Source organism: Lemur catta, chromosome 8 (assembly GCF_020740605.2).
Source record: "Lemur catta isolate mLemCat1 chromosome 8, mLemCat1.pri, whole genome shotgun sequence".
In the NCBI taxonomy this organism is placed as follows: domain Eukaryota; kingdom Metazoa; phylum Chordata; class Mammalia; order Primates; family Lemuridae; genus Lemur; species Lemur catta.
In genome coordinates this window covers 57,305,397-57,332,400 of record NC_059135.1, presented here as the reverse complement: position 1 = coordinate 57,332,400, position 27,004 = coordinate 57,305,397, and the positions used below count along the sequence as shown (strand labels likewise).

Sequence of the window (27,004 nt, the reverse complement as noted above, 5' to 3'; positions counted from 1 at the left end):
GACTGTCTGTCTACATGGAGTGTGAATGTTTGCCTTTCTCTCCTTGAGCTAATTAATGTTACTTGTCAAACCCAATTCTCTGAGATTGGATGGACTCTTTTTACTCTTCCTCTCGGGCACTTTTCACTGGTTAATTCTTACCAGGCATTTTATGAAAGGGCTAAATGTCATTGCAGCAATGGAGATAATCACTAAAGGAGGAAAGAAACGATGTGACACAATCTCATTGTGCAATACACTTTTATTTTCCTTTTACCTTTGCAGTCATCTTTGAGTAATCGTGTAAACAATAGAATGGAATGAAATTACATTAAATTGTATGCAAATGGCTCTAGAACACCTTAACAATTATGACAAGGCAATTATAAATAACTTTTTTTTTCCTTAGTAATATATATTTGCTTTTTAAAGTAATTAAAGAGCTGCCGTATCTAGGATTAGCTAGGAAAGAGCAATGGTACCATCCCGGGAGCCCACTTCCCTGAAAGTTTAGACTCCAATTTTGAAAAATCCTAAGGTTTACTAGTTCCATAATACATAGTCAAGCAGAGGGCTACTCGGGTTGGAAGTATTGATTCTTGAAACTTAATAGCGTTTTACCTTTTAGTCATTGCACAAAACCCTTTCTATTATTTTTACTCCGCCTGGGTATTCTGCAGAATTTCAAGTAAAACTCAGATTCTGGTATTTTCAAGTTTATCACCTTTAGAATAACAAATCCTATCACCAAATCAGAGACGGGTATATAGTTAGCAATCTAACAGAATGGCAACATTTTACATAGCATTCTAAATGTTCCAATGAGGCAAAACTTTTAGCATATGCCACTTTGTGTAGAAGAAATTTTAGATCTGAGACTATTCCAGAGTAAAGCAGCCTCAGGCACATTCTTAATATGAAAGTTTGCAAGGCACCTCCCTCTCCCAAGAGACAATCAGATTGTGAATTGGTTTTTAGGCAGACAAACCAAAAGGATAAGCATCCAGGTTCCTAATTCAGTCATTTCAAAAATGAGAAGTTACAAATACTCCAAAGATCGACCCAAAACTTTTTGTTTAAATAACAAGAGATTAACTGCAAGAAGCATATAATCAAAAATTTTCTTATAGCTAACGTGTGTAATGCATAAATATATGAAAAATAAAATTCACAGTCAGTTTGAAAACTAGAATTCAAGTTTGGCTAATAAATCTTAATTTTATAAGTATATTAATTTCTAAGTACAACATAAAAGAGGCAGTACTGTCAGATGTACAATTAAAGTATTATAACAGAAAAAACAATGAAAGAAGAAATAGGCTTCTGATAGAAAATTCCTTTTGTTGCCAATAAATAGGACCACCTGAGTGTATTTCAGATTCTTTTCACTTAAGGGATATCCAAATTGATTGCTAAGAATAACAAATAGCTTTTGGAAAAATTAGCAACAGTCGTGCAGCTGTGGCATTTGCTTGTTCTCGTACTGTGGATTGCTAAAGAATAAAGCAGAACTCAGAGTACTGTAAGTTTTAAAAAATTATTTTTTATCCCATTTTGTCGAAGCCAGCCTCTTCACAATCTTCTGATTTTGCTGGGAACTGGGAGTGAGGGGGTGGGAGGAAGTGGGCAGGGAGAGTTGAGGGGAGTGGGGTGGGGCACGACAGATGAGGGTGATGGCAGGGGGACCTACATCAGCTGACACTCAACTGAGCAAACCCAATCAGCTTCACTTCGTCAGGAATCTCCGACCCATCACAGCCAGAAGCCTGCAAAGGGAAAAAGAAACTTCAATGCTGGTTTGTCACTGCTGATGGATTTTAAAGACTTGTTCATGTAATGGCAAAGGCATAGTCGTTGTGGGACCATGTGTCCCATTTCTTCCAGAAGAGATCCCAAGAATCACTGTCTTGCATGAATCTGGTCATCATGCCATCAAGGACAGAACAAAGGTGGGAAGGGACTTCTTACCCATTAAAACAACACCACGCCCGGGGGGGCAGATCTGGAACCACCCATGAGACACACATATGACTTCCAAGAAACCATGTGTAACTTTTCCAACAACTAAATAAAGTTAGTTATTTTAAATATACTTTCCAATTAGATTCTCTTAATAGTAATTACAAAAAGATTATTATGAAAATGAGATCTAACAGCAAGTCACACAGGGGTAACTTGGTGACCTTTTTTTTCTAGCAAGTTTTACAGTAGAGGTGACTTTGGTAAAAACCAAGTACAGCAATGGCTCATCATAGACAACTGCTCTTTAAACACCAGTAAGTTTTACAAAGAATGGTATAACAGATTCTTTCCCATAACAGAATTTTGTTTGTAATACTTTAGAACATATTAATTGCCTAAAATTGGCCAAAATTATGGTGTGGCAAATGCTTTATTATTTTTCTTACTTTAAAATCAGAGAGAACTGCAAATAAGCCATTGCCCTTCAAACCTCTCACTGGTCCTAATTAATAAGTTATTTTTATTTTCTTTGTCACCTCCCCCCCCCACTTTTCCCTCTCTTTTACACACACAGTACTCGGGTCAGCCCTCTAAGCTGCACCCTCACCCTACAGTACATAAATCAGAATTGGACATTATATAAGTACCACAAGTGGGGAGAAAAAATTTGACACATGACTGACTGGGAATGGGCAATTATCAAAGGACCATGCAAACGTTTTCTGGGTCTAATTCCTGCTAAATTGTCACAACAACTAGTTTTCCATGGAAAAAGGCCCCTTCCAATTGCCACAATCTGCCTAGCACTGCTTGTGCGTGTTTAGAATATTCAAAAAATAGTATATAAAACCAGCCTTTGTCAACTCGAATATTTTCAAATAACTGTCTTTAAAATAACAGTACAAGTAGTTATATTTATATAAGAAAGTCAGTAGCCTAAAGGGTAGCAATACAGAATTTACTTTGTGCCTATCCAATGATATCTCTCATTCCACTTGACAGATAAGATATTCAGTGAAGCACAATTTTCATTGTTTGTGTTGACAGGGCCAGTGAGATCAGCAATGCTCCTTTCCTTATCACTTTTAACAAAGTAGTACAGTCACAGAAGGCATGTCAGCTGAGATATTTTCTAGTGGTGTCACACCGACACTGTCATAGTCACCTCCCCCACCAATTTTCTCGTTGCAATATCACTGTTTCTTTACCTCCCCAAATCTTCCCTTCTCTCCAGCGTAGCTCTTGCTACAACTCACTGAATGATGGCAAAGACAATGTGTGTAACTAATAGGCAACCAACGAACATCCGAGGACAAACAAGGGCTACTGGTGATGACAAAAAGGTCAGACAGCAAGTGTGAAGTACATCCACATAAACATTGAAGCTCCATCAGAAATTCGGCAATGTAACTATCAGGCAGGTAAAATGACTAGAATTTTAAAAATATCCAATAGTGGTTAAACTGACTATAAATAAAAGAAAAATATTAAAGCCTTTCTTTTGAAGAGTGATGGAAATGAGAACTTACAAAGAGAGTGATGAAACAGTGGGTACAGTGGGCACATCAAAGAGGGAGTCTGCAGAGAGCCTCTGGGCACCCTGGGTCCCCATCACCTCCTGCAGCATCTGTCCCCGAGCCAGGTCCTCTGGCTGTGTTTGCCCCAAGGCTTGCGGCCCTCCCTCCCCACGACCTCAGTTCTCTCTTCACCACTGCTCACTCCTTTCCTTCTCACTTAGCCTGCACGGCACAAATAAGGGCAATATGAAAGGACTCTGAAATGCAGAGAAAAGGGACCAGAGACCCTTCCAAGCAGCAGTGTTCAAACTTCTGGGTCTCCGGCTATTATGGTGGTGCTGTTTATCATTTAGTTTAGATCAAGTAGGGTTTGATTTATGAATTTGGGTGCACCTAAGTAGCCGGAGACTTCAACACCCCACTGACAGCACAGGACAGATCCTCCAAACAGAAAATAAAGAAGTAATGGACTTAAACAGAATGCTAGAACAAATGAGCCTGACTGACATTTACAGGACATTCTATCCAAAATCCACTGAATATACGTTCTTCTTATCAGCTCCTGGGACATTCTCTAAGATCATCTAGGATATGTCCTAGGACACAAAGCGTGCCTTAAAAAGTTTAAAAAATTAGAAATTATACCATGCATCTTCTCAGATCACAGTGGAATAAAAGTAGAAATCATTTCTACTAAAAGTCTTGGAAGCTAAACAACCTTCTCCTGAACGATTATTTCATAAATGAGGAAATCAAGAAAGAAATCAAAAGATTCTTTGAACTAAATGACAAAGGAGACACAAGTTACCAAATCTGTGGGACACAGATAAAGCATTCCTGAGAGAAAAGTTTATTTCCATAAAAGCCTACATCCCCAAAAGACAGAAAGATCCCAAATAGACAACCTAATGAATTGACTCAAAGAGCTGGAGAAAGAAGAACAGACTGACCCCAAGCCCAGCACAATAAGTGAAATTAATAAGATCAAATCAGAACTAAATGAAATTGACAATAGGAAAACTATACGGAAGATTAACAAAACAAAAAGTTGGTTCTTTGAAAAGATAAACAAAACCGATATGCCTTTGGCTAGACTGAGATCAGAAAAGAAAAATCTCTAATAAGCTCCACCAGGAACAGGAAAGGGGAAATTACAACTGATGCCACTGAGATACAAGATATCATCTATGAACTCTACAAAAACGTTTATGCCCACAAACTTGAAAATGTGGAGGAAATGGACAAATTTTTAGAAGTGCACAGCCTCCCTATGCTCAACCAGGAAGAAACAGAATTCCTGAATAGACCAATATCAAGAACTGAAATTGAAACAGCAATAAAAAACCTCCCTAAAAAGAAAAGTCCTGGACCAGATGGTTTCACACCCGAATTTTACTACACCTACAAAGAACTGGTGCCTATCCTGCAAAAGTTATTCCACAACATCGAGAAGGACAGAATCCTCCCCAACACGTTATGAAGCCAATGTAACCCTGATACCAAAACCAGGAAAGGACACAACAAAAAAAAGAAAACTACAGACCAATATCCCTTATGAATATAGATGCAAAAATTCTCAACAAAATCCTAGCAAATCAAATCCAGGTGCTTATCAAGAAAATAATCCATCATGACCAAGTGGGCTTCATCCCAGAGGTGCAGGGATGGTTCAACATATGCAAATCTATAAGTGTAATTCACCACATAAATAGAAGCAAAAACAAAGACCATATGATCTTGTCAACAGACACAGAAAAAGCATTTGACAAAATTCACCCTTTTATGATAAGAACGCTTAACAAAATAGGCATAGACAGGGACTACCTAAAAATGCTACAAGCCATATATGACAAACCCACAGCCAACATCATACTGATGTGGAAAAATTGAAAGCATTCCCACTTAGAACTGGAACCAGACAAAGCTGCCCACTTTCTCCACTTCTATTCAACATACTGCTGGAAGTCCTTGTGAGAGCAATCAGGCAAGAGGGCAGAATTAAGGGCGTCCAAATGGGGGCAGAAGTGATCAAACTCTCACTCTTTGCTGATGATATGGTATCTAGAAAACCCCAAGGATTCAACCAAGTGACTCCTGGAATTGATAAATGAATTCAGTAAAGTCTTAGGATACAAAATCAATACACACAAGTCAGAGGCATTCATATACATCAATAACAGTCAAACTGAGAACCAAATCAAAGACTCAATATCCTTCTCAATAGCAACAAAGAAAATAAAGAACCTAGGAATATATCTAACGAAGGAGGTAAAAGATCTCTACAGGGAAAACTATGAAACACTGAGGAAGGAAATTGCAGAGCACGTAAATAGGTGGAAAACCATACCAAGCTCGTGGGTTGGCAGAATCAACATTGTTAAAATGTCTATACTACCCAAAGTGATCTACAGATTCAATGCAATCCCTATTAAATTACCAACATCATTTTCCACAGATATAGAAAAAATAATTTTACACTTCGTATGGAACCAGAGAAGACCCCATTTAGCAAAAGCAATTTTAGGCAATAAGAACAAAATGGGAGGTATTAATTTACCAGACTTCAAACTATACTACAAGGCTGTGGTTATTAAATCAGCTTGGTATTGGCACAAGAACAGGGACACAGACCAGTGGAACAGAACTGAGAATTCAGATATAAAACCACCCTCATATAGCCATCTAATCTTTGACAAAGCAGACAAAAACATACTCTGGGGAAAAGAACCCTTATTCCATAAATGGTGCTGGGAAAACTGGATAGCCACATGTAGAAGACTGAAACAGGACCCACATCTTTCACCTCTCACAAAAATCAAATCATGGTGGATAACAGACTTAAACCTAAGGTGTGAAACTATTAGAATTCTAGAAGAAAATGTGGTAAAAACTCTTACAGACATTGGCCTAGACAAAGAATTTATGAAGAAGACCCCAAAGGCAATCACAGCAACAAGAAAAATAAATAAATGGGACCTGATCAAATTAAAAAGCTTCTGCACAGCCAAAGAAACTGTCATGAGAGCAAACAGACAACCTCCAGAATGGGAAAAAATTTTCACATGCTACACATCCAATAAAGGGCTGATAACTAGAATCTATTTAGAACTCAGGAAAATCAATAAGAAAAAATCAAACAACCCTATCAAAAAGTGGGCAAAGGACATGAACAGAAACTTTTCAAAAAAAGACAGAACAATGGTCAACATATGGCTTGAATTCCCCACTCAAGAGACATAGACTGGCCCAATGGATAAAAAAACACAAGCCAAGTATCTGCTGTCTTCAGGAAACTCACCTAACCTGCAAAGATGCATTTAGACTGAAAATAAAAATAGAAATTATACCATGCATATGGCTAACAAACATATGAAAAAATGCTCAACATCCCTAATCATCAGGGAAATGCAAATCAAAACCACAATGAGATATCACTTAACCCCAGTGAGAATGGCCTTTATCAAAAAGTCCCGAAACAACACATCTTGGTGTGGATGCGGAGAGACAGGAACACTCATACACTGCTGGTGGGACTGCAAACTAGTGCAACCCCTGTGGAAAGCATTATGGAGATACCTTAAACAGATTCAAGTAGACCTACCATTCCATCCAGCAATCCCATTATTGGGCATCTACCCAAAGGAACAAAAGTCATTCTATGACAAAGACACTTGTACCCCAATGGTTATAGCAGCACAATTCACAATTGCAAAGATGTGGAAACAACCCAAATGCCCATCAATTCACGAATGGATTAGTAAATTGTGGTATATGTATACCATGGAGTATTACTCAGCTATAAGAAATAACGGTGATACGACATCTCTTTGGTTCTCCTGGAGAGAGTTGGAACCCATTATATTAAGGGAAGTATCCCAAGAATGGAAAAACAAGCATCACATGTACTCACCAGAAAATTGGTTTCCCTGATCATCACCTAAATGCACATCTGGGAATGATACCAACTGGATATCAGACTGAGGTGGGGGTGGGGTGGGGGGAGGGGATGGGTGTATGCCTACATGATGAGTGCATTGCGCACCGTCTGGGGAATGGTCATGCTTGAAGGTGCTGATTTGGGGGGGTGGGGGGAGGGGATGGAGGTATAACTACATGGTGAGTGCCAGGCGCACTGTCTGGGGAATGGACACGCTTGAAGCTCTGACTCAGGGGGATGGGCGGGACATGGGCAATATATACAACCTGAACTTTTGTATCCCCATAATAAGCTGAAATTAAAAAAAAAAAAAACAATGGTCAACATATGAAAAAATGCTCAACATCTCTAATCATCAGGGAAATGCAAATCAAAACCACAATGAGATATCACTTATCTCCAGTGAGAATGACCTTTATCAATAAGTCTCAAAACAATAAATGTTGGCATGGATGCGGACAGATAGGAACACTCATACACTGCTGGTGGGACTGCAAACTAGTGCAACCCCTGTGGAAAGCAATATGGAGATACCTTAAACAGATACAAGTAGACCTACCATTTGATACAGCAATCCCATTACTGGGCATCTACCCAAAAGAACAAAAGACATTCTACAAAACAGATACCTGCACCCGAATGTTTATAGCAGCACAATTCACAATTGCAAAGATGTGGAATCAACCCAAGTGCCCATCAATACATGAGTAGATTAATAAAATGTTGTATATGTATACCATGGAGTATTACTCAGCTATAAGAAATAATGGGGATATAGAATCTCTTATGTTCTCCTGGATAGAGTTGGAACCCATTCTACTAAGTGAAGTATCCCAAGAATGGAAAAATAAGCACCACATGTACTCACCATCAAATTGGTTTCACTGATCATCACCTAAGAGCACATTTAAGAATAACATTAATCGGGTGATGGACAGATGGGGAGGGGATGGGTGTATACATACATAATGAGTGCGATGAGCACCGTCTGGGGGATGGACACACTTGAACTCTGACTTGGGGCGGGGGGCAAGGGCAATATATATAACCTAAACTTTTGTACCCCTATAATATGCTGAAATAAAAAAAAGAGACAAAACTTCTGAGTCTCAGGATCTCTTTGTAAAATGTTTGAGGACTCCCCAAAGCTTACGTTTATTGGGCTATACTTATTGTACTGACTGTCTTGGAAATTAAACCTGAAAAAATTTTTAAATATTTGAAACATACTTTAATTATGTTAAAAGGTTATTAAAATATAATAAAAATATGTAAAAACATAAACCATTTATGTAGGTTGTGTTTATTATACTAGCTTAGAAATTAAAACTAAGAAATTTTGGAAATATTCGTTTATTAATTCACTAAACATAATGATAAACTCATTACATGCTAACATAATCTTCATCAAAAATAACCACAGTACCCCCAAAACTTGACATTTTTGCAAACCCCTTTAATGTTTTATTAATAAAAGTCAGCTGGATTCTCATACCAACTTCAGTTTTGAATCTCTTGCTTTATGTTGCTTTCCTTGAAGTACATAAAGAAAATCCAGTCTCACACAAATATATATTAATAATTGAAAGGAGGAGTATTTTAGTAACTCCTCCAAATAGTTGCAGATATCATCTCCTACTACCCTAAACCCTACCCAGTGATAGTTTCTTAAAGGTTAGCTGCAATGTGGAATCTGAAACCACAGCAGTGAACTTTTCGTACGGTTATGTTAAAATCCACTGGTTTACCTTGCACTTTGAATGGATCTTTTAACTGTGCACGATTTTAAGCATCACTGAGTTATGCAGATCTTCCCAATGTTGGCATATTTCATTATTCAATATGAAAGTTTCATTATACAATATCAACAAATCATATTCATCAGTATCACCCATCACCAATCTCATCAGAAAAGTCTTTAAGTTCTGGGGGGCTGTCAAGCTTACAGTTGCAGATACAAGTTTTCTAAAATCCTATTTTTGCTTGAAAGCTCAAATTTATTGAAAACAAATATTGCCAGTTTTTTCTTTTGTCAGTCTTACTTTGTTCACTTTGGAAAAAAAATCTCTGCCAAATACTCAAGACCGAATTACCATAGTTTCTCGGTTACTCTTCCAAGTAAAAATAGTGTTTCATGAAAAAACAAAAAATGGCTAGTTAAGCACACAACCAAACACGTGCTTGTCCTGGAGAACGCCACCATACTTCAGTATACTACAGGTTTCCCATTTCAGCACACAGAACATTAAAAAGATGTGTCCTTGAGTTAAGATTTAATACAATAATGTTCCCTGCCTCATTAGGAAAATGCTTAGGTGAAACTTGATTTGCTTTTTTATGATAAGTGAGTGCACCGACTGAAGGAGAACACAGTGACCACTAGCACGGTTCGATGTTGCTGCCTCGGTTTGTGCCGACATCCTCAGCGTCACCCAGCAGGGCTTTTACACCAGCGTCAACACAGTGGAAAAGGCAAGTTTAACATCTGCATTATTAACAGTGTTACTAGGAAAAGAGTTTTAACATTCTCTAAAAGGGTCTCAGGGAAAATTAGAAGTCTGAGACCCATCTACACTTTGTGAACCTTGGCCTCAAAGTGAAGGGAATTCAGAATGTGCCCCCCCCCAAATTTGCTGCTCTGGCATGTTGATTGTTTTGAGGTAAAGACACTTTAAAAAAAAAACAAACCCAACATGATCAGAGGCAGGAAGGGCTCTCTGACCTTTCTAAAAGCAGGAGATAAAACTCCTATGTGGAAGGTGTTCTCCCTGCACCTGGAAGAAAGATATTCTTATCATGAGAGGTGGGGAATCAAAGCTAAGAGACATGTGTGCAAACAAACCTGGTTAAACTAAGCCTGTGCTGCTAGTCACTTCTCCACAATTAACTACCCCAGTCCAAGCCCCCTTGCCTTGTCACGTTTTCACAATTCACTGCTCTTTGTCCAACTTAATATATGTGCTCCACTCTAATGGCTTCTTTGGGTCATCTTTTCTTCATGAGGACTTCCATGTCATTTAAAACTTATTTACGTAAATGTGTTTACTTTGCTCCTGTTAATATCTTCCCTCCACTACAAAAGGAAAATATATATAGTGTATAACACTGCACACACTCTCACTCAAATGTGTCCCCGGATTCCTGAAAAGCCCCAGCTCCTCAGACCAGCAGGTGTGGCCTGTGCCCCATGGAGGAGCGGAAGATGTGGTTGCCCATCACAAGGATTCCCTCCCACCCCAAACGTGGACGCACTCTGGAACCACCAGGAGAGTGTGAAAACATACCAATGCCTGTGTTCACTCCAGAGGTTGTCACTGCATCGGTCTGGGGTGTGGCCTGAGCACGCGGATTTTTTTCAGCTCCCCAGGTAATGCCAACCACTGCTCTGCCCCAGTCCTTCCCAGAGTGTGAAGCTCCATGTTGCCTTTAAATCATTGGTTCTCAAACTTCAGCCTGGAGAGCTTGTTAAAACATAGTTTCCTCTGCCTCACACCCCTGAGATTCTGATTCCTGAGGCCTGAGATGGGGCCCTAGAATTTACATTTTTGTATCTAGTTTCCAGGTGCAGCTGACGGTGTTGGTTTGGGAGTCACGCTTGGAGAGCCTGTGGTTTTAGGCTGGGAGCAGGAGGCAGGGCTGCCACACACACCCACAGGAATTGGCAGTTTCCTTAAGATCTTTATCTCATTTTGCTCCCCCTTTATTGGGGGAGAAACTTAAAAGTCTTAGGGAGTTTTTATCCCATTTAAGTCTTGATTTTATCTGCACTTCGGTTAATGTTGCCTTAGTCATGCAGCCTCCAACTACGCCTAAGTTAAGCGCCTCTAAAAATAAGTTCCTTTAGTAATTAATTGTCCAGACGCTTATGAAATTTCTATCTGCAATACATATAATGTTATTAAACCTCAGTAACTAAAATCTATAATGCTCATGTAAATGTGTACCGATTAGATGTTAATTACATGTACTTACAATTTGTATTCTATCTTCAAGGGCAAATTAAATGTATCTTATTTCATGTTTCTACTAACGCAATTTCAAAAATTCCACATTGAAAGAAGCAAGATTTGCTTCCATTATGAAACTGCAAGGTAGCAAATTAAAAGATGACTTTATAAATACTTTTAAGACTTGTCTCAAGGCTTACAAACAACACTAATAAAATAGTTCTAATATGTCAAACTCAAAGCGTGTAATACTTGAGCTGCATTGTCCTCTATGCCTGAACCACTTTGATAAAAGTGAAGAAAAGAATCTGATTTCCCAGCCCCTAGCCATGCCAACAATGGAAATCACACTTAATAACTTAATAACGATTTCATTGGGCAGGGAAAAAAGTAATAATAAATGCATTTTTTATATAACCATTATCCTTGCCCCATGGGTTGTTTTCCTTATATAAGCAGATAAACCCAATAAGGACAGACACCTTTTCAAACCTGAACCCAGTATTTCCAATAGTGGTGAGAAGGGGGGAGAGGAAACAGATTGGAGCTCGAGCCATCTACAAATGGAATGCTTCTCAGCCTTGGCTGAAAACTGGAATCACCAAGAGATGCTTTCAAAATTCCCAAAGCCCAGACTGCACTAACAGCAATTAAATCAGGATATCTGATGTAGGACCCAGGCATTAGCAATTTTTTAAAGGACCCCACAGTCCCCTGAGTGAAACCACTGTGCGGCGAGGTAAAAGAACCACAGTATCTTGATCCTGCAGTTCTTTAGACAATTGTCAGGCCCCTGACACTCGCCTTTAGAAAGCAATGAAAGCACTGAGATTAAAATAATGATAAATACCAAAGAGATAAAAGGACCATGAGCAGCAGCGGCTTATGAGGAAAAATGCTGCTGCAATACTTTCATCTTTTATTCCTCAATAAAATAACCAAATTGATGAATGAAGGAAAATGCATTTGAATCTCTGCGGTTTTATCAGGATGTTAGTGTCCTGCAGAAGATTAGGCCAAAAATCTGTTCAAATTAGCTCTGTCAAGTGGATCTCAAATGGGCTGGCAACAAAGAAACCCTCGCAAGGTTTAATGAGGGCTGGATGGAGAGTTAAGTGACAGAAGTGAGGTTTTTTAATATTTAACATATTTAACTATCTTTGGGAGAAAACCACCGTTAACTTCCATTTACTGAGAACACCACATGACTATATTCTCAAGCGCTAGTGGGAAGGAAACCACGTATAGACTCGCTTCCAGGGCACTCCTGTGCCAGACGGACAGGCCACCACTGCTCAATCTGCCTAAGTACACGACATTCAGTCTCGGCCAGTGTAAATGGATCCAGTCATCCAGAAGGATGAATCTGCAAAGACAGAAAACTGCACAACTGTCAGGCTGCAGGGGCCTGCCTCTATGAATGAGTAGTTGTTGAGAGTATGGGCTCTGAGGCTAGACCAGAGTTGTATTCACAGCTTCCACCGTGTGATCCTGGGCAAGTTAACCCCAGAGAGCCTTGCGGTCCCCAGACGTGAAATGCACCTGCCGCCACAGGTAAAGGTAAGGCAGGAGAGCTAGAGGGAGGCTGGGCCAGGGAGGCTGCATGAGCCATGTCCGGGGGGTGGGGTTTAGAAGCCCACAGGGCACTTTGGAATTGTAGAAGGATTACTCCAGCGGTAGCCACAGAGGGGTAGGCAGAGCCGGGAGGTGGCAAACTGTCCCCTGGACCATCAGTTTCTGAAGATGAGAGGACTCTGCTAGCGTGCTGAAAGCGGACATGCAGAGAAGGGGACAGAATCAAGAGGGAATCTAGGAAACATGTAAGTGAACTGGGGTAGGAGATGAGGGAGAGTTTTATATTATTCTTCCTATTTACCTGGAGATCTTAACAGTATAGTAGCTGTTTTTACAAAAATCTTCAATAACAGGAAAGGGCCAGGGTTACTTATTCCTCTTTCATAAGAAAGTAAATTTAGAGACAAGAATAATCCAGCATGAAAGTTTTATACTCTCATCTCTGTTTGTATATTCAATATTAGGAAAATGTCCTGGTGATGGTATACAAAATGAATAAAAGGGCATTTATATTGGCTTGCAGTGCTGACACAGGATGCCATTTTCTCATCAATATACTCTCGCAGAAATGACACGCGTTTACAGAACCGGGGGGAATTAGAAACAAAACAGAGGAGACAGTGCAGTCCCAAACCGGAAGAGGAATTTTCCAATTTGTTCATCTAGGACTCTATGTCTGAATAAAATATTCTTTGCTTATCAAACACAAAGAATTTCTTCAGATATATTGTTTGCGTGAAAACCTTTGTGCTTTTCTTTTATCACACAGCCGAGCTATCTGAAATCAGATGAGAAGCAAGACCCGGAAAGCTAATTAGCACCAGGCTCACATTTACTGTAACTAGTCATTTAGCACTTTTGGCCACACACATTTTCCATTTACTTTTCATGACAAATAAAAAAGACAGATCATCGATTGTACATAGCAAAGTGTTGGTCATGGAGATCTTAAATTGCTTGTGGCATTCTAACCGGCCCTTGATAAGATTAATTTATAATTTTACAAAGAGCCACTTGGTAGACCTTAATGTACTGTTTGCTATAAAACTTTCAGGAAAATAGTCACTTTTGACTATCTGGACTTCTCTCCATTTCCAGCCACGACCATCACCTTCACGATGACCCCAGAACGTCTAGTATTCTTTATCTCTGTTCCAGAACTTAAGTTCAAAATCTACTGGTGCAAAAAAAAACTGTTGGATTCTCTCCTGTCTACAAAAATCTGTTACTGTGATTGGAAATATGGAGGTAAAACATTATGATGCCTTTGTTCTCCAGCCTTGGGCGAGCTGTTCTACAATTACTTCCAATTACTTAAACCACTTCTACAACAATCAGCCTCTAGTCTTAAAAAGTTAGAACCCCTTGGCTTTTGCTTCAGGACAGCTTTATTAAGAATGTTGTTGTGAAGCCCTGACTTAAGCATCATAAAAGGTCTCGTTGTAACAGAAACATCTGTACCCCTTAGTATCTTGAAATTTTTTTTTAAAAAAGAATGCTGCTTTGAATTCAGTTTAATTGCATCTGTACGGTCAAGTTGCCACGCAAACCAGAAGAGTCTCAAATGGCCACTCTTAGACAAAGATGTGACAGTAAAAGAACGAGCTATGCTGATGGAAGAGGAAATTTCCAGTCATGATCAGAAAATGTTCCAAAACGTTGCAGAGGCAAGTGATGGGTGCAAAAATTGATCCCAAAAGAAAACAATAACGATCAAATTCCAGGGTAGATTATGAAACTGTATTATTATTCTCACTGGCACAGCCTGGCAAAATATTACCATCTTTCCATAACTTTCCACTTACCAACTTAAATGTCAATGTTTTTAAAGCTTTGGGATCATCTACGATCTTCTGTAAATTAGCAGCCACTGTAAAATACAAACATGGAGATAAAGCGTCAGATTTATTTCCAATAACACTGGATCACATCAATGATTCAGAAAACTTGACTAATGATGCAATAAACTGCAAAATCATTTCCTTCACAGACATTGCAAAGTCCATATAAATGACCAAATTACTCTCATATAGGTATTTTCTACAACAATTGATATCATTTCAACAACCTTGGATCTATGCACATTTGAATTAATCAGTATACGTTAACCCCACATTTCACATAGTAAAATTTGAAATTACTTTTTAATGGAAAGTGGAAATTGTACAGTCCCAGTGTTTCCACTGCTTGGTTTTTTCCTAAATACTCATTACTAGGAAATTTATTAGCCAGGAGAGGGCAGTACAAAACAAAGAGGAGAGGTACTGCAAAAAACTCTCTGGGAATAAAAGGTCAGCACATTTGAACTCCTGTCCTATAAATTCACTCAATTCTCTGAACCTATTTTTTATCAAAGCAACAAAATACACTCTATGACTCAGGCACATGTTTTAATGCTTTCAGAGCACAGTGATCTGTTAAGCCGGTGAAGTGCCACCTTGAATAATAACCCAAGTTGGCTGAACATGGTCAAGAACTAGCGGCTGTCGGTTTGGAGCTCAGAATTGAAGAGATGCTTTCAGACAGATCTCAGGATTCACCAGAGGTCTGGCTCCATGGTGTCAAGATATATTCAAGACCCCAGTAGAGAAGTCAGCTTTTCCTGCCCAGCCCTCTGACTTAGGGTACTATTTATGAATAGAATTATCAAAAGGTAATGATGGAAATTTAAAACTTTACTTTTTCCATATTCAAACCTTAAAGTAGAAAGTACTGAAAGTCAAGTAAGGGCTGGCTATTGGTTAGGGAAGAAGTTACTACTGAAGAAATTAGGGGAGAATGTCCTGTTTGACATTTTTCTTTTTCAGGAGCAAAAAATTATCTGCTACTTAAATAATTAGATACTGAAAAGTTATCTGGACTTTTTAAGATAAAACATTCCAAGAGAAAATAGTAAACATATAAATAAATATCTTGAGAACAGTGTTTCAAGCAGAAAGTTTGTAAGCAGACAGCAGGAAGAAATCTGTGAAGATTTTATTTTTCTCTAAGGTTTACTGAAAACAACCTAGATATTATACATGGATTTTCTGTAGATTAGTTTACTTCATTTAATCCCTCAGCTGCAGAGGAGAAAAAGTGAAAATTATATACTCAATATGGCCTATTTCTCTTTATAAACCATAATTACAAGCATCATTTTATCTCCATTTGTTGCCCTTTTAAATACTTCCATTCTGAGCAATCTGCAGTTTCATTTTTACCAACACCCTCTCCCCTCTCAGCTTTTTCTCCCTATTTTCTGCCCACATAAGCACACACATATCAGGTACCTCCCAGGCCACCAATCCTAGAACAGCTTTCATTGCCAAGCTCCTTTTGGCCTTTCAACAGTTTCCTGAACATATTTAAGATACTAAAATCAGCTAGTATTCATGAAAGAAACACTGGCTCGTGGAGTACAAAGCTCTGCTGCAAAAACCCTGCCCACCAAAGCCAGCGTTTGCCAGGTCGGGGCATTCTGACTATATGCAAATTGCAGCCACTGAACACAGTACCCATTTTCTTAAAACATAAAAGCATTCTAATAGTTCCTCTGATTTGGGCTGATTTCATGAGAGGCCATAAATTCTTCATATGAATTTCAGTCCTTTCATTAGAGTTTCTTGGTTAATGTGGATGATTTACTGCCTTGTTCTGGGTCATCTATTTCCAGTCTGCTCTCTGACGTTCAGCCAAAAGCAGAGCTCTGTCCTACGCCGATTCGCAGCCCTCTCCGTGGTGTACAGGCACATACACCAGGCCCGATTTCCAGGGAACGCGCTAAGCAAGCTGTAGACTGGAGGGCAAGATTGAGCTGTTTGCATCTTAAACAATCATCCTAGAAACCATGTTCCCCAATTGTGAATCTCACACCTCTGGGACATTAAAAATTCAAATTCTGTCTTCAGCTCAAAGCAAAAATAGCAAAACTGGCCACTTACCTGATTGCTTATCCCAGCTGCCAGGCTTATTTTCAATTTAGTTGATTCTAATTTGTTGTAAAGTGCTATAAAACACCTTCATTTAACTGACATCACATAAAATTCAGGGTTGATGCTAATTTCCCTTCCAGTAGCAATGCTCATTAAAAAGATGGGTGTCACTGTTTTCTCCCTTCTCCTGACTGTGCACCTGGATTTCAAAAATAAAAATGCTCCTTACCTGGAACGTGAGCTGAGAAAGAAGGGCTGGGTAGGGCTGGCTGTTACTTTAGAGCTGCCTGGGCATGTGCTGACAACACTGAACTTTGTGTTTTAGGGTACTCTACTTCCCAAAATAGGGCTCCTGAATCCTGCTCACTCAGTGGCCATCAACGCATCTCCATTCCCTCCTGGTTTCCCCATGTAAAACTCATTCCCCTCCTTTTTGCTGCAGACTCTGCTATCTTGAGTTTGTCCCTCTCCTTCCCAGCCACTGTCTTTATCTGTCACTTGGGCAAATAGGGACACCAATAATATTCACTGAGGCCCCATGGACCGTGGCCCTCTAGCCCTATCACCAGGGCTACAAGATCAAGATATCTTTGTGTGAGCAATCTTTTTGTTGTTGTTGTTGTTGTTGTTTTTTGCTATTTTTTATTTCCCTATATCACACTTAAGGCTTGAATACCTGTCAGGGCTGGAGGTTTCTATTTGCTTTTTTGGCTAACATTTGGCCTAAGGTATGGTAAGCATTGTGCTTTATGAAACTATAACAGTATCATTAACAACCACATGGAAAAGACGTTGATGCTCAAGACCTCCGTGAATCTAAACAGAGAAGGAATTAGATCGTCCTGGGGGTAATCTATCAGAGGCAAGGCAGCAGGGCCAACATTTTTTTGGCAAACTAAGTCAGGCATTCTCCAGACATTGTTTTCTCTATAAATTCCTTGTACTACTTATTTCTCCATGTTTTGACAGTAAGAAAAGTAACAGTTATATAATGATTATTTACTGTCTGTGTTTGTATTCTGAGTAATTAGTCAAAAGATACACTTCTCTCCCCAGATACCAGTTTATTTCACAACAAACTCATATAGCTCTGATGTTCTGGTGGCAGTAAGCTAATTCATTTAATTTGAGCTATTCCCCAACACAAGCTGTGGGGGAAAAGAAAACTAATGAACGCTGAATCTGATGTGCTACTTCCAATAGTAAGAAATTCTAAGATTAGACAAAAGCATGGTTTGGGTTACCTGACAAGGTGATGACAACAAAATACTGTTTTATCCAAAGAGACATTCTGAATAGACTGATAGAGAAAGGCAGCATGAGATTGCAAAGAGATAGTCCAAGCTCTCAGTAAGAAGAAAAGGAGATAATATGAGTGTAGGTTTCTTACAGATGCTGCTATTAACACTAATGCCAAATTATGGCTAATTAACAATTCTGTTTGGGACAGAATAAGAGATTCACTCCATTATTTTCCCTAAATATCCAGGCTGTCATCTTCATGAGATGCTCTGTAGCACAGTGTGGAAGAATCTCAATTCTCGAGCCTGAGTGCCTGGGTTCAAGTCTTACTCCTGCTCAGAGCTGCGTGATCTCCCTGAACTGGGGCAAATTGATTTAGCCTCTTTGTATTCAAGGCTATGCTTGGGAGAAATGTAGATATTAATAGTGTCTACCTGATGGAGTTTAAGGCTTGAGTTAATACACATAAAATGCTTAGAATAGCACTCGATGTATAGCAAGTGATTAATAAATTGTTAATCTCTGCCCTGGATAACTGCAATATCTTATCTGGTTTTCCTGCCTGCAGTCTGAACTCCTCAGAGTCCTCTTTCTCACGCTCACAAAGAGAAGCTAGGTCAACAATCGGAATGTGCTGCCTCCTTAGGTAAAACCATTTAACTGTTCCCATCAACTTCAGGATAAAGTCCACATTTTTAACGTGGTCAGTGAGACCCTCCATGGTCTGGACCTACCTCTCCAGTTTATCTTCTGCCATTTCCTACCCCGAATCCCCATAACCCCACGCTCCTCCAGATCTCTACCACTGCTCTTATCATCACGTGCCGAAATAATCCATCACAGATCTGCTTTCCCCACCAGATTTAAACTCTTTGATAACCAAGACAAAATCTTATTGTACTTATCTTTGTAAAAGGTTTGTCTTTGAAATATAGACACATACCCAGAAACTGGTATTTCACCCCCCCCCATTGCTCCCCCCAAGTGAGGCCACTGCCATCTCTCCTCTGGACTTGTTCCAGAGCCTGTGGTCACCCCACAACAGTTCAGCCTCCCCCCAGCACCAGGGGACCTTCCAACACACAGTCGGACCACGTGCCTTCTCTGTTAGAAACCCTCTGCTGGCCTTCCCATCTCAGAGTAAAAGCCATGGCGCCTGCAGTGGTCTACAAACCGCTCCGGATCAGGCCTCCCATACCATCTCTGACCTACCCCCCCACCCCCCACCCCGCCATCTCTCCCTCGCTGGTCCTGCGCCAGCCCTGGAGGATTTAGAGCAGGCTCCCACGAGAACCTCTCTACCTGCAGAGACCCTCTCCCTCTGCCAGGGATGTTCCTCCATGACAGCCTCCCTCACTTTCTTCCCGTTTCTGCTCAAATGTCCCTGGCTACCCTCTTAACACCCCCCACCCCAGAGTCTTATCTCTTTACCCAGAATTTTTCTTTCTCATAGCACTGATCATCCCCGACATGCTATATATATATAAACTGTTTTTGGATGTGGCCTTTCACCTACCCCCATATACGGAGAACATAAGCTCCAGTGGGTGCAGGAACATGATCTGTCTTGTTCACTGCTGTGTTCCCAGTGCCTGACACAGAGGAGTGTCAATAGGTGCTGAATACATGAATAAAAGGACAAATGAATCTTTGTGACACCAGTGTCCAGCACAATGTCTAGTGCCCTGTAGTTGGTAAATATCCTCTAGGCACTCTCCCCAGAAACGTGCATATGAAAGTTTTCATAGATTTGGAAGGTTGCAAGACTCCAAAACCCCAGGTTAACTCTTTGAGAGAAGAATTATTCATATTTTTTAAAAATTTCTACAAATGTGTCTCCTAAGCAATAGTCTCATTTGTCTTCCCATCTCACATGAATACTAGGTATCATATCCTAGGCAACAGTGATTTTAAAGACTGGCACTTTTTCATGCCATGTTTTCAGAGAGGGTAATCTAGGCCACTCCCACCCTCAGCCCTGCCACCAGGCAAATCCCTGAGGCTAGCAGAGGATACCTAGGAAGGACAGTGGAGGAAGGAGACGATGAGTATCAGTGCTGCGGCGGCAGGGGCTGTAACTCACACCACTGACTTTCGCCCAGGGAAAGAGACCAGCCAAGCCGGATTCCCAGGCGGTGGACTGCAGTGGACACTGTGGTGTGCCGCCAGACCTTCTCTGCAGGAGGGAGGCAACTGTTCTCCCACGTGCTGGCATTATTGGTGGCTGACAGCTCTCAGCTTAGTCCTTTGGGAATTCCCCTCGGCCACAGACAGCTGTTTCGGCCAAGGTCAGGCCCTCTCCCCAAAAGCAGTCTGCATTCAATGGCTGGTCGTGAGAGTCTCTTTAAGGCCGGACATCTCAGCTCCAATCCTCCCTTTGCTGGGGGAGGCCTTGCTGCAGTGGAAACACAATTCCTCCATCTGCTAAATTCTGTGTCCTTTATTCCCTCACAGATACTGATCCTGAAAGCAACTCCTCAAGAAATTACCTTCATACAAATCTGGGCCTCTGAATCTTTTTCCCAGGAAACTCTAGGACTCTGCCCATGGATGAGGACAGTATATGCACCTTCGAAGACATTCCCCATTATCAAATTTATAAGACAGTGCAAATGATAATTAAAATGAATGAGTATATTACAGGCAATTTTTCTTTGCATTTCACTCAGAATTAGAATTCTGGATAGTGAGAAAAAAAGAGTAGTTAGAAGAGATTCTAAGAATGTTACAGGTCCTATGAGCAAGCAGCCTTTGGGACCAAAATGTCAAAGAGACTTGAGTATTAGTCTTATTAACATACAGGAGGAAGGGATTTATGGGAAATAGAGACACACAGAAATACACCTGCCATTCTCCTTACAGTTTGGGTAAATTCCGGTTTATTAGTATTATCTTGGGTGTAGTGCAAATGTCTGAGAGAGTTTGTCATAGCAAAACTGGCTGGTACTGAATCTGTCCTTTAAAATATAATCATAAAATTGATATTTTGATCCTGAATTTCCTTTCATGTATTTAAGGTAGAGTTTTATGAACTAGCTGGCAGTGTGCTAATGGAAGTGTCCAATAATCATTTTGTTATTATTGCTCATTTTGAAAGCAATGAAATGGTGTAATTAATAAAATTGTAGCCTCATTTAGCTGGTAGAGGTGATATACCAGTAAGTTTATAGTTTATTATAATTCCTCTTCAGAATGAGGATGAAGGAAGTAGAAAAAATAAAAATACTATATGAAAAATGGCTAAACTTTAAATCATGCTTTCCAAGAATACCCAAAATTCACCTCAGATGAAGGTAAGAATTAATTTACTTGCTTTGGAAAAACAAAGGGGATTGTTGCTTGGAAGCCATAGCTGTTCAAAAGTGCTTTGTTTCTTTGAAAAACATGAAGAATTCTATAGGTGGCTTAACCTGGGGTTTTCAGTCTTGGAACTCTCTAAATTGCAGGCAAAACTGTGTGTGCACATTTCTAGGCAGGCGGTGTACAACTTTTACCAGATTCTCAGTGGGGCCACGTCCTTTAAAATCTTAACAGTCACTCTAAATAATAACATCTTTTCTCATACTAATGTAAGCAGTTTAGAGTTGAAGCCTTTCATTTGTTGTTCTATAACAGTCTTATTGAAGTATAATTGACATACTATGACCTGCACATATTTCAAGTATCCAATATAAGTTCTGACATATGTAGACGCTTGTGAAATGATCACCACAATGAAGATAATAAACATATCCATCACCCTCATTCCTCCCACCTTCCCCTCCCTGACCCTCTCGCTTTCTCAAGGAAACCACTGATCTGTTTTCTGTCAATATAATTAGTCTGCATTTTCTAAAAGTAGAACCATATAGTATGTACTCATTTTGTCTGGCTTCTCTCACATATCACAATTATTTTGAAATCCATCCATGTTGTAGCATGATCAATAATTCATTCCTTTTTATTGCTAAGTGGTATTCCATTGCATGATACAGCACAGTTTGTTTATATATTTACCACCTCTTGATGGATATTTGGGGCTTTTCTGAGTTTTGTTGTTACAAATAAAGCCGATATCAACATTCATGTGTAAGTCTTTGATATATATTTTCTTTTTGTTTAGGTAGATACCTAGGAGTGGAATGGCTAGATCACATGGATAGAAGTATCATATTTTTAGTTTTTTAAGAAGCTGCCAAAATGTTTTCCAGGGTGATTGTACCATTTTTATATTCCCACCAGCACCGTATGAGAGTTCCATATACTAAAACTTATACACTCACCAACATTTAGTATGGTCAGTCTTTAGTTTTAGCCTTTCTAATAAATCCATAGCGGTATCCTGTTGTGGTTTTAATTTGCATTTCCCTAATAGAGCATCTTTTCATGTGCATAGTTGGTGAAGTCTTTTTAGGGCTACTTTCTGACAATAAAAGTCTCAAGAATTTCTATAAATGCAAGTATGGTTTTGCTGGATTAAGCAGAAGGCTCTTTCTAAAAAGAAACAAAAGCCTTTGTTAAGGAAACATAGGTTTTCCTTAATCTGAGGGGTAAGATGTTCAGAGAGTGATTGTCAGATCTTCTAAACAAATTAATAAAACATATACATATATGTATATATATATATGTATCAGACATAGCTCAAGCAGCACCCGTCCACATTCTGGAAAATCTCCTAGAGCTTCCTGTAACAGTTCAGAAATCTCAACTGCCTTTCCCTATGGATTTTAAATGTGTAGGTCATGAGTTTGAATGCAATTAAACAAAGAAGGAAACAATCACATCGTGGAAGGCAGAAGAGACATGACACAGGAGGTGCATCCAACTTTCATTTCTAGAGACACAAAGAAAAGTCTTCTCAGCTCTTTGTTGTCTCTACAGCAAGAAAGTCTTCATTATACTAGATGTCTAGATTCCAAGGGAAGAGTCTTACGTCTGTGAGCACATTCTGGAATTACTGAAAAGACGATATGTATATACGGCATGAAGGCAAAACACACTCTGGGATTCTAATGACAATCTCACAACCATTGCTGAGAGGAAGACTCACATGCAGCAATACTACAAATTAAAACAACAGGCCAAATATTCTACGTCCAAGACTAGAAATAGTTTGTGTCTCTTTCAATGCATGTTTGATTAAAAACAAAAACACAGAAATAAGCTTTCAGCTATCTTTACAACCTTGTCAAATCATACGAATTGCAAAAAAGTTTTCATCAGTCAGAGGAACTATGCCAAAGGAAAATGAAAAGCAACATTTAAGTTTATAGGAGCAACTTTTTCTTATCATCATTTTCACTTTACCTTGATCTGTTTTATAGAGAGGTTTCTCAATAGTCATATGTTAATAGGACACAGCTTGAGATTTAACCTAGTGGCTTTGGACTGGAAAAAGCTTTGGAAAAGTTAAAATTAATGAGACAGTAAATACACTGATATAAGGAATGCTACCTAAATTATGGGCCAATGCAGCGAACTGAGGCAGGGCCATCTGGCATCAGCACAAAGCCCGGAGAAATCTGAAGGAGTGTGAGCCCAGCACACGGTGGCCGCCTTCCAGACAGAAGCCTTTCCCACACATGTGGCAGTCACATGGACCAGGAGACAGCTAAGCCTTTGTTTACATGATTTGGCACCGCCCCAGAGAACAACATCTATTTTATCTTCATTTCTTGGGTCATTTTTTTAAAAATTTGCAATATATTCCAAAGCTTTTAAAGTAAGGGTTTAGCGACCTATATAAGGTATAGAGTAAGACTGAACAATTCACTTCTTTAATAATAAGAAATCAATCAATTCATGGGTTAACTAAGACCTCACTCTAGGTCACAGCCTAAAAATTAAAGGACTTGAAATCTGATCCTGTTTATAATATTTAGTATGAGACTTTGGAAAATCACCTTCCTTGTACCTTAGAACAGTGAAACTCAAGGTAGTCTGTTGCCAAAATATTTGTTACAGGTCCAAGTGAGGTATGGAATAGGTACCAGAATGTAAATCAACCTTTGCTTCCTTCATTGAGAAAGTCATGCTACTGGTGGGGGGAATGGCCCCTGAATTACACGATGTGCTTAATGGTGCAGTTGGCTCACCCTGTGGCACAAGCCAGTGTGTCGCTCACACTTGGAGCAGCACTATTTTAGACCTTTGCCCGAATAATATTATCCTACCTCTCCTCCTTCCACCATTCTTGATGAATTGGTTTGGATCAAGCGTAAGAAAACTGGCTGAGTGTGTTGTATAGTTTCCCTAAAAACAAGGGAAAATATTTTATGGAGAACTTTTTGCAGAAACTTCACAATCAGTGATGGAATAAGAGAGGAACTATAGGAATGTGAAAATAACTTATGGAATACAAAAGTCAAATACTTCATTAAAAAGCTTCTTGTCCCAGGGTTGTATTTCATTTAACATCTGTCCTATATTTTAAATTTTTAATAAATTATCATAAGTTGCTATAAGAAAATAAGCTGGGAAAGGTTTGGCAGGCTTTTACTTTGCACCTCCAGCTTCAATCTTATCTAGTAGAGCATCAGACGAAATTGCACTGAACAAAGGTCTCATTTTAACACATGATTAAATCTGAAAGATCATCTTGATAACCTTCTCCCCACTCCCCCCGCCCCCCCCAAGAAGAAGCTGCAGCCACCATCCCCCTTTCCTGATGCAAGGTAACTCTCATCTCTCCTTAGGGACAGCAGGCAGAGGCCTTGCTGATAGCATGAGGGGGCGGGGAGAGCAAGGGGCAGCTGACTGCTTCTGGCGAGGGCCATGGTAGGAGAAATATTCAATGCCGATGCCTCTGCCAGAAACGTGAGGTACTGGCTAGTTGTACTGGGACCCACTGGGCAGCCTACAGGATGCAGAAAGCTGTTAAGCCACCAGTTGGTAAAGTCATTGTGAAATCAGAGGTTAGTAAACATAAAATATGTGTCTGACCAGGTCTAGGGTGTGCGTGCATACACGCACACACACACAAATCATAAAATTAAAGCCTGACCAGTCTTGCTAGTTTACAGAGAAGTAGTTTGCATAGTCATGTTATAGAGGTCCTGATATTTGTTGTATGGCACAAGTCTACAACTGTTTATTTATTTTCTTGATCAGTAACCCTTTTTATTTTGCATTAAACCCTTTTGACACCAATGAGCTTTTAAGAAGTACATTCTAATAAAAAACTAAGGGCTGGATTTGTTTCTCCAGAAAGGCATGTATGCAGGCAGCTCTGCCTCATGCATTCTGAGACACCTGGCCTGCATGGGGTATGGGTTTTAATGCAACTAACCATATGTACTTTTTTTCTCCAGGTGATTCATTAATTAAGAAATTACTGTATCTCACTATATTAGTTGCCATAATTGAAAAGATAAGAAATACTCTATCAGGGAATTCATTTTTTTCCCTGATATTGTTCTCTTACCACCAGGGTAACAGAGAAGGAAGAGCTATTATTGCAAAGAAGATAAAAACAACACTGGGAAAAACTTTCCTTCTGTGGAAGTGCTTCTGAACTGCTTTGTTGTTGGTGCATTTGTTTGTTACACACAACAGTGCGTGAATAAAGTTAGCAGTGTAGAAGCAGCTTGTAGTGTGTCCTGATGCTAAAAGGGACATCTCAGGGCTCCTGACTCCAGCCTTTCTTCTTCAGGAAGGACTGTCTGCATGTCATTTAAGATCAAGTGGAAAGTGTTTATCCTACATTTGAGATCGTCTATGGAAGGAAGTTCCAGTCTTCCTTCATTACTTATTTCCACAGTACACCAGTTATAACTTCATTACCTGGCAATGCATCTCGATGAAACCACTAGCCTTACTGAATACATGGATATGTGACATAATTTAGGGGGAAAAGTCATTATCTAAATATTAAGGCACAGTCTCAAAGATTCCACATATACATTATTATCACTATAAATAAAAATATTAATTTGCATGCCTTAGAAAATCAAAATATTCACTCAGCACCTACCATAAGCCATAAGAACGTATATTAAGGAAATAAGTATCCTAAAAGTCCAATAGCTTCAAAACAACTTTATATTTAAAACGTTAGCAGTCCAAGATTGGCTGTTGTAAAAGGCCTGCATGTCTACCTTATTCGTTAAATAAAATACAATATTTTGGGGGAAAAGGAAGTCATGAGTATGCCATATACTTATAGCAAAGATAGCATCCATAGTCATGGCTTTTCTAAGTCTTCATCCCGCTGACATTTCTCTAGATTGGAACTCACCTGTTACATGTACACAGCTAGCACCACCAGGTTGCACAACAAACTGATTTATTAGAAATTCCAATATTGTTTTTGGTGGGAGAAGCAGAGATAATCCTAAATATATACTTCAAGGACACTGACTGCCTTTAATGCCAACCACAGTTGTGATAATTATCAAAGGTTTTTTGTTATTGTTGCTGTTATCAGAAATTACTTAAAGGAATGACGGGAGAAATAAGACAGCCTGCAGTGAGGATGTGCTGTGTGTCTAAGGACTTGAGGGGGACTAAATCATTCTTAGCCTTGAAAGTTGTGACCCAAAGCAATCCGGGGAATAGCTACTATATTTTTTGCTTTGGTCCTTGCAATGCTGTTGGAACTTCTAGGAGATTACCAAATTTTCAGAGATGTTTTGTATTTATAAAGGGGTCAGAAACCACGAATTCTTTGTGTGTATAGGCAACATCATGAAACTATTTCACTTTCAACACCTAAGTGCACATATAGGAGTAACATTCATTGCAGTCATGCAGATGGGAGGGGGAGGTGGGGAGGGGTGTATACACACATAATGAGTGCGATGAGCACCGTCTGGGGGATGGACACGCTTGAAGCTGACTCGGGTAGGGCAAGGGCAATACACATAACCTAAACTTTTGTACCCCACATAATATGCTGAAATAATAAAGAAAAAATAAATAAAAAAACTATTTCACTTTCCGATTTCCTTTCCT

The 27,004-nt window shown here is 39.5% G+C and overlaps 1 protein-coding gene across 2 annotated transcripts in view; it reads right to left on the bottom strand.

The window, feature by feature from the left end:
- Positions 1-223: 223 nt before the first annotated feature.
- STK39 (serine/threonine kinase 39) overlaps positions 224-27,004 on the bottom strand; it is a 271,677-nt gene continuing 244,896 nt past the window's right edge. For both annotated transcript variants that reach the window (XM_045559830.1, XM_045559831.1), the window contains exons 17-18: positions 14,723-14,787; positions 224-1,745 (exon numbers count right to left, since the gene is read on the bottom strand). In XM_045559830.1, coding sequence (XP_045415786.1) covers positions 1,671-1,745; positions 14,723-14,787 — 140 coding nt within the window. In that variant the 3' untranslated portion in view covers positions 224-1,670. The remainder of the gene's footprint in view (positions 1,746-14,722; positions 14,788-27,004) is intronic.